Source organism: Haematobia irritans, chromosome 2, assembly GCF_050003625.1.
Source record: "Haematobia irritans isolate KBUSLIRL chromosome 2, ASM5000362v1, whole genome shotgun sequence".
NCBI lineage: Eukaryota > Metazoa > Arthropoda > Insecta > Diptera > Muscidae > Haematobia > Haematobia irritans.
In genome coordinates this window covers 163,250,943-163,260,453 of record NC_134398.1, presented here as the reverse complement: position 1 = coordinate 163,260,453, position 9,511 = coordinate 163,250,943, and the positions used below count along the sequence as shown (strand labels likewise).

At 38.5% G+C, this 9,511-nt stretch overlaps 1 protein-coding gene across 1 annotated transcript; it reads left to right on the top strand.

The window, feature by feature from the left end:
* Nucleotides 1–306: 306 nt before the first annotated feature.
* Nucleotides 307–5,568, top strand: LOC142225143 (uncharacterized). The gene has a single exon (XM_075294921.1). The coding sequence runs from the start codon at nucleotides 307–309 to the stop codon at nucleotides 5,566–5,568; it is 5,262 nt and encodes a 1,753-aa protein (XP_075151036.1).
* Nucleotides 5,569–9,511: the final 3,943 nt, after the last annotated feature.

The window sequence follows — 9,511 nt, the reverse complement described above, 5'->3', positions numbered from 1 at the left end:
ATGATAGCGCCAAAATAAATTATTCTATGGTATATTTGTATTACGAATTTTTATTATTTGCAAGTGCAAAGACAAGTCTTATATACGTGTAATTTCTCACATATTTGGTTCGAATATCACGTCTCTGGAGAATTGGCTGATTTAGTTGCAATTTTGAAAGCTGGTAATAAGATTTGAGCTAAACTTTTGGTGCCTGGCATTTTTTTTTGAGTGTATCATTCAGAATCTCGTGTAGTATTCATTCGAGTTTGTCCTAAACTTCGGGTAAATTTCCTTCCATTTTATTTCATTTCCCAAGTTGCGGCAATGTCCCTAGATAGGTTCATACGACTGGCTGATAGCTTGGTCGAATTTGAGGCCGCTCTAGATGGTAAGGAACTAGCGGTCGATAAAATTTGTCTAATAGAAACTCACAGGTGTGAAGTTCAATCTATATGGGAACATTTGCGTCAGGCGTCGGATCAATGCTTGGCTGAATTGGCCAATGAGGAGGAGCCGGAGGGAAAGGGCAGTAAAGATGACGAGGATGAAGAGGGCCAAGAAGCTAGTGACACTGAGAAAGTGAAAATGAAGTACAAAGCTTCATATGCGACTTATTGTAGATGTGTAACTAAGCTCACTGAATATTCTCAGAATCTTGTGCCGGCGGCTGTAACGTCTGTCACGCATATCAATAGTAGCTATAATCTGCCCCCTCTCGAATTGGCGACTTTTTGTAGTGACTATAAGTCTTGGCCCACATTCCGTGACTTATTCACTGCTCTTTGTATCAAGAATACAAAATTAAGTCCGATTGAGAAGTTAGTTCATCTTAAACAGAAGACTAAGGGCGAGGCTCACGAAATTGTCTCAAAAAGTCCCCTTACAAATGATGGTTTTGCTTCCGCTTGGCGGAATCTTTGTGAACGTTTCGAGAACAAACGTGTACTTATCAATGAGGAGCTAAAAACTTTATTTAATCTTCAGCCCATCAAATCCGAGAATGCTGATGCATTGAAGAAATTACAAAGGGAGGTTAATTCATGCATTTCCAATCTTAAGTTCTATGGTACAAATATTGAAAGTTGGAATGCCATTTTTGTGTTTATTTGCTCCAATTGTTTACCCGAGTCCACTTTAACGTTATGGGAGCAAACTTTGAGTGATAAGACCACTGTCCTCCCTTGGTCTGAACTCAACGTCTTTCTCACTAACAGATATCGTACCCTGGAATCTGTTTTAGAGGTAAGGAGGTGTGAAAGCCCCAAACAAGTTCTGTCTAAACAGAGGACCTTATCCAATTCGAAATCTTCTTCCGAAAAAGTTAGGGCTTTTCAGACTAACGTTGATAAAACTCAATGTAAATTGTGCCCCACGGAGTTTCATCCGATTAGAAAATGTCCTCGTTTTATGGCTATGAATCAAACACAGCGACTTACGGAAATTAAAAGTAAGAATTTGTGTTTGAATTGCTTTTCTGCCGCACATGGTGTACGTAACTGCAAAAGTAAACACTCTTGTTTTAAATGTAAAAAGCGCCATAACACTCTGCTTCATAAGGAAGCCAATCCTCAAGTTGTGGCCACTCATACATTACCTTCTACGTCCTCGGGACCTCGAATAGATGTTGCACCCCAAACTTCCCAAGTACAGATACAGTCCACTATCCCAACAAGTAATGTGGTGCAGACCTGTTTCGCTTCTAACTCTAGGGGAGTCCTTCTTGGTACAGCTATTGTAAATTTACTTCATTACGGAGTCGTATACCAAGCAAGGGCTCTCATAGATTCCGGGTCCGAAGGGACATTTATTTCTGATAGGCTCTTCAATATGCTAAAATTGCCATTTCGAAAGACTGCAGCCAGAATATCTGGTTTGAACAATAGCATATCTGCTGACGTCCAGAAGGAATGTGATTTTAGACTTCGGTCCAATAAGGACTTGAATTTTGAAATTGGTGTGACGGCACTTGTAGTTCCACATCTTTCTAACAATCTTCCTGCCAGTACTATCGATTCCATAGCTATTTCAGATTTTCCAGATATCGAACTAGCGGATCCTGGCCTTTTTGAGAGCTCCAGAATTGACATATTACTGGGGGCAGATGTTTTGCCCTCGGTAATGCTACAAGGATGTAGATTAGGTGTATGTGGGTCTCTAATGGCGCAACAGACGGTATTTGGGTGGATAATCACTGGCCCTGTCCATAATGAGACTCCCTATTCTCAAACCACATGTGTATCATACTTTTGTGAAATCTCTTTAGATAAAGAGATTTCACGCTTTTGGGAGGTGGAGAACATTCCACAGAAACGATTCATGTCCCAATCAGATAAATTTTGCGATGAATTATATAGAAGTACAACTAAAAGGAATGATGAGGGGAGATATATAGTTTCTCTTCCATTTAAGGAAGAATATCCTCAAGATATTAATCTGGGCCATTCAAGGGCTAGCGCGATGGCGCAATATTTTCGTAATGAATCCAGGCTTTTGAAAATTCCTCAATTTAAAAATGAGTATGATAGCACCCTAGAGGAATATCTCACATTGAAACACATGGTCCCAGTTTCTGCCCCGAATCCATTGCATGATAGCTCATATTATTATTTACCGCATCATGCGGTCATAAAGCCAGAAAGTACGACTACCAAAGTTCGAGTAGTCTTTAATGCATCCGCTGCCTCTTCAAATGGATCCAGTCTCAATGATCTACTCCATATTGGCCCCTCTTTACAAAATGATTTGACGCTTTTGATCCTCAAATGGCGTTTTTATCGTTATGTATTTAATGGGGATATACAAAAAATGTATAGGCAGATTTTGGTAAATAAGGATCATACACCTTTTCAACGTATTTTGTACCGTAAATGTCCAAAAGGTCCGATACAAGACTATGAACTCCAAACGGTTACTTTTGGTGTGAATAGTGCACCATATTTGGCAATACGTACAATGATACAATTGGCGGATGATGTGAAATACACTTATCCTTTGGCTAGCAATGTCCTTAAATCCTCGATGTACGTCGATGACGCTTTGGTGGGAGCACATACAATTTCAACTGCAATTCAAACGAGGGACGAAGTCATTGCGGCATTGAGATCAGCAGGATTTTCAATGAGGAAATGGACGTCCAATTCAAAAAGGATCCTTGAAGGACTTCCCACTGAGGACTTACTATATTCAGATTTTTTAGATTTTGATGATCATAGTTCTGCAAAGACTTTAGGCATTCGTTGGAATGCGCGCTCCGATCACTTCTATTTTTCTACAGTTGCTTTTCCACAAAATTGTCTTAACACAAAACGTGAAGTCCTTTCACAGATCTCTAGGCTATTTGATCCAGCGGGATGGCTAGCCCCAATCGTCATAACTGCGAAAATTATAATGCAAAAGATTTGGATGGATCGCACTGAATGGGATGCTGTCATCACACCTGAAACTTTAGCGCTTTGGAAATCTTTTAAAGATAACTGCCAACACATAGACAATATCCAAATTCCACGATGGATTAAATTTGTACCAGATTGTGATGTCCAAATCCACGGATTCTGTGATGCCTCTCAGAAGGCTTATGCTGCCGCCATATATATCCGAATTGTTTTTCAAGACTCTATACATGTTAATTTAATTTCTTCCAAAACAAAAGTTGCACCTCTTAAAACTATATCAATTCCGAGGTTGGAATTATGCGGGGCTACACTTTTGGCTGAAATCATTGATGCTCTTATTCCAAATTTTGAAATTCCAAATTATTCCATATATTGCTGGTGCGATTCCACAATTGTCTTGGCATGGTTGGCCAAACCACCATGCTATTGGAATACCTTCGTGGCCAATCGCGTTTCTAAGATTATCGAGGTAGTCAATGCATCACGATGGTTTCATATTGACACCGAACATAATCCTGCTGATATAGCTAGCAGGGGACTTCCTCCTCTGGAGCTATTGGAAAACGAATTATGGTGGAAAGGTCCATATTGGCTGTCTAAACCCATGGCGACTTGGCCCGAATCCAAATCTCATAACGCTGAAGATATTTGTTTGGAGAAACGACTTATAAAGGTTCACTTTTCATATTTTTCGAATTATCAGGATGCCCTAGAGCGTTTTTCATCATATTCTCGAGCGTTACGCGTCATCTCCTATATATATCGCTTCTTTTACAGGACTCACCCCAAATTCCGTGACAACTTTTGTAAAGCTAGTATCGCTTTAACAAGTGCAGAGATCATATTTGCCCGAAAACAACTCATAATAGTCTGCCAAAAGGCATTCTACCCAAATGAGTATTCATGTCTTAATTCTAAGAAATCCATTTCTAAATCAAGTCCACTATTGAATTTAAATCCATTTGTCGACAATGAAGGATTTATGCGAGTTTGCGGCAGATTGGAATCCTCCCCCAATTTAACTTATAGTGAAAGGCATCCAATCATACTTCCATATGGTTGCCAATACTCCAGACTTTTGATAAAATTTATTCACGATATTACACTTCATGGAGGAAACCAGCTTCTCCTTCGATTGGTTCGCACCCAGTACTGGATCCCAAAAGTACAAAATTTAATCAAGACAACAATCCATAACTGCAAAATCTGCGTACTTTACAAACGACGATGTCAACAACAACTGATGGCCGCATTGCCACCAGAAAGATGCGAGTTTTCCAGACCTTTCACTCATACAGGACTGGATTTTGCAGGCCCTTTTGACGTCAAAAGTTATTCTGGGCGATTTTGCCGCATTTCTAAAGGCTACGTGGTAGTATTTGTCTGTTTTTCCACAAAGGCAATACACCTTGAGGGGACTTCAGATTTATCCACACCAGCTTTTCTTGGAGCTTTCAGCCGTTTTGTTTCACGTCGTGGGTGTCCACTCCATTTACATTCGGATAATGGGACCACATTCATGGGCGCTTCTCGAGTCCTAGCAAAAGAATTCATCCAAACGTCTCATCTTGCTATCACTGCCAATTATTCTCATCAGAACCTCACCTGGCATTTCATCCCACCAGGAGCACCCCATATGGGTGGCCTATGGGAAGCTGGGGTAAAGAGCTTCAAGCTTCATTTTAAGAAAATAGCTGGTGGTATGAAATACACATTTGAAGAGCTACAAACATTATTAACCAAAATAGAAGCATGTCTCAATTCCAGACCACTTTCTCCAAGTTCTGAAAATCCATGTGATCTTACTGCTCTTACCCCAGGCCACTTTTTAATTGGAACCCCGATACTAGTCCCTTTAGATCCAGAATATCGTGAAACACCACTATCCATTCAAAACAGGTGGCAACGTCTCAAAGCAGTCCATCAACACTTTTGTACTCGATGGAAAAACGAATATCTCAAGGAGTTACAAAAACGCAATAAGTGGAAGTGGCCTGAGGCCAATCTGACGGTTGATACATTTGTCGTCGTTAGGGATGAAAATCTGCCTCCCAACTGCTGGCGTCTTGGAAGAATTACAAAAGTTTATAAAGGCAGCGATAATAGGGTCCGAGTTGCAGATATCCTAACGCAAAGAGGAACAATCACAAGGCCCATAACGAAACTAGTTGTCCTCTTTAACGAAAACAATTAAGTCCTATTTGTATTTTTTCCAAAGGTTTTCTTTTGTTTTTTGTTTTAGCCTCAGTTTTATTTTGTAATTTTATTAATCTCCGTTTCCACCACTAATTACATTTATTTTGCAGAAATATGAACTCTCACAAGGCAAATAAAAAATCCACCCATTCTGCTTATGTCGTAAAATCCATGCTCTCAAATATTGTTATCGCTTTCGTAACATGAATATTACACAGAGAAAAGAGGTCGTTAAAAAGTACGGATATTGCCCTAATTGCTTGGCACATACCCACTCACAAGGTTCCTGCTTTACCAAAACTGGCTGTGGATATTGCCAAAAAGGTCACCACTCGCTTCTGCACATGCACGACCGATTACAGAAATTATCTTCTCCGGTCGTCCAAAGGAGAACTCCACGATCTGCGCCAAAGAAACCTACCACCAAGTCGACAACTAATTGTACTAGAAAACCTCCTACTAGTATTCCAACTTTTGACGAAAAAGCTGCTACTACATCTCTCACCGCCATTCTTCGTCAGAATGCTGCAACACTGTTACCTACTGCTATGGTGAAAATTCAAACCAAAGATGGAAAACATAATGCTAGATGTCTTCTCGATTCTGCATCAAAAATGAGTTCCATATCGAAGCAATTCATTAAACAGTTCGATATGACCACTTTGGAGTTAGACAACGAAACTATATGTCCCGTCACGCTTTGGTCTTGTGTCGATTCGGGTTTTAAACTGGACGCCACGTTAAGGGTACACAGCCGTATCAACACAACTACACCGAAGGAATCATTACCAGATAACATTAAAAACCATTTTGATCATTTGATGCTGGCCGACCCACATTTTCATAAGTCGTCGTCCGTGGATATTGTGATTGGAGTTTATATCTTTTCCAGAATTATTCGAGAAGGCATTTTTATAAGAACTGGATTACCTACTGCTCAAAATACCTCCTTTGGTATAGTTATATATGGCACACTTTCCATATAACTTTTTATCCTTTCATTTCACTATTATTACTTATGCTTCATGTTGCTTTAATCAAACCGATAGATAATAGATAATTCAAATGAATACAGAATTCTTCTCTATCGTAAGAATTAAAAACTCGTAAGAATTAAAAACAAATAAACTTAAAAGATACATAAATGAATTAAAACTAATTGTAAGCGAAAATGTATCTTTAAGATACTTCTCATAATTAGCGTTAGTAATTATGCATACAAAACTTACCTATTCGAATTAATATTATCGTAAAATACCTTTACCCTAGTACTTGCGTTATAATATGGTTCCAATGTTTTTATTACAGTAATACTGCAAGGGGGGCGGTAATGTTTACGTCAAGAACGTAAACCCCTATTTTTCCCCGCGAACAATCTTAAAAATACCCGAATTATTATTATGAAATGTTATCGAAATGCTTTCAATTAGTTAACTAAGATAGCTTAACGACAATATGTCTTCATATCAGCCATATTGTAAAAATTACATCCGTAAAAATCTTTCTTGTTCACTTCTGTCACTTGACCTGTTAAGAACTATTGGTAAGAATTCTATCCAAAGAAATAAAGTCCAAAATTTGATGAAATACTAATTCCCGCCTTTGGTTTTACTTCACTTTGTTTCTTTGTTTTGCATGTTGGGAGCTACGAACTAAGACAAAAAACTATTTCGTTTTGTTGGTTTGTTTCGGCTCATGAGAGTTACATCAACCTTTCTATTTCACCCAGATTCCTGTGCTCCATTGCTCATCTGTCCATTATTGACAACCATTTGCAGTGTGTTTCGCATTATCAATATATATATATATATATATATATATATATATATATATATATATATATATATATATATATATATATATATATATATATATATATATATATATATATATATATATATATCACAAGGACTGCAATTGACAGTTCAATAAAGTTAAGAAGAATTGGTTAAAATTAGTTCAGGTTAAGCAATAGCTCCATGTATATTTTTGACCACGAAGTTTATGAAGAATGTTGCCCAGAGAGAAGAATCCGCAATATGCGGCGAATTGGCAAAAAAAAATCCCATATTTTAACTCGATATCACCGAGATTTTTTAGTATTCTACATAAATGTACTGAAAGTCATTCACGTCTATTCCAATTTAGATATAGCTTCCATATAATTGTTTGCCCGATTTAGACATACAGTTGGGAGCCACCGTGGTGCAATGGTTAGCATGCCCGCCTTGCATACACAAGGTCGTCGGTTCGATTCCTTCTTCAACCGAACATCAAAAAGTTTTTCAGTGGTGGATTATCCCACCTCAGTAATGCTGGTGACATTTCTGAGGGTTTCAAAGCTTCTCTAAGTGGTTTCACTGGAATGTGGAACGCTGTTCGGACTCGGCTATAAACAGGAGGTCCCTTGTTATTGAGCTTAATATGGAATCGGGCAGCACTCAGTGATAAGAGAGAAGTTCACCACTGTGGTATCACAATGGACTGAATAGTCTAAGTGAGCCTGATACATCGGGCTGCCGCATAACCTAAACTAACCTAACCTAGACATACAGTTTTTAATTCCAGTGACAGTTCATTTTACTGTTTACATACTTATAAAAATATCCTGATCTATAGCATTCAGAAATAGAGATATTCGTAGTATGCAATTAAAGCTTGATGGGATTATTGCTTTATATTTAGGAGAAAAGCCACAAGTGGCTATCGTTAGTGCCCTCCAGCAATGTGAATAAACTTTTCGTTTCTCGTACCATTTTTATACCCACCACCATAGAATGGTGACGGGGTTATAATTAGTTTGTCATTCCATTTGTAACACATCGAAATATCGATTTCCGACTATATAAAGTATATATATTGTTGATCAGGGAGAAATTCTAAGACGATATAACGATGTCCGTCTGTCTGTCTGTTGTAATCACGCTACAGTCTTCAATAATAAAGCAATCATTCTGAAATTTTGCACAAACTCGTCTTTTATCTGCAGGCAGGTCAAGTTCGAAGATGGACTATATCGGTCCAGGTTTTGATATAGACCCCATATAAACCGACCTCCCGATTTGGGGTCTTGGGCTTAAAGAAATCGTAGTTTTTATCCAATTTGCCTGAAATTTGAAATCTAGAGGTATTTTATGACCATAAAAAGGTGTGCCCAAAACGGTGAGTATCGGTCAATGTTTTGGTATAGCCCCCATATAGACCGATCTCCCGATTTTACTTCTTGGGCTTATAGAAACCGCAGTTTTTATTCAATTTACCTGAAATTGGAAATATAGAGGTATTGTAGGACCACAAATACATGTGCCAAAAATTGTGAGTATCGGTCCATATTTTGGTATAGCCCCCATATAGACCGATCTCCCGATTTTACTTCTTGGGCATATAGAAACCGCAGTTTTTATTCAATTTACCTGAAATTGGAAATCGAGAGGTACTTTAGAACCGTAAAGAGGTGTGCCAAAAATGTTTAGCATCGGTCCATGTTTTGGTATGGTCCCCATATAAATCGACCTCCCGATTTGGGGTCTTGGGCTTATAGAAACCGAAGTTTTTATCCAATTTGCCTGAAATTGAAAATCTAGAGGTACTTGAGGACCATCAAAAGGTGTGCCGAAAATGGTCCGTATCGTTCCATTTTTTGGTATAGCCTCCATATAGACCGATCTCCCGATTTTACATCTTGGGTTTATAGAATCTCTAGTTTATATACAATTTGCTGAAATTGGAAATTTATAGATATTTTAGGACCATAAAGAGGTGTGCCATAAATAGTGAGTATCGGTCCATGTTTTGGTATAACCCCCATATAGACCGATATCCCAATTTTACTTCTTGGGCTTCTAGAAACCGAAGTTTTTATCCAATTTGCCTGAAATTGAAAATCTAGAGGCATTTTCGGGCCATAAAGAGGTGTGCCGAAAACGGTGGGTATCGATCCA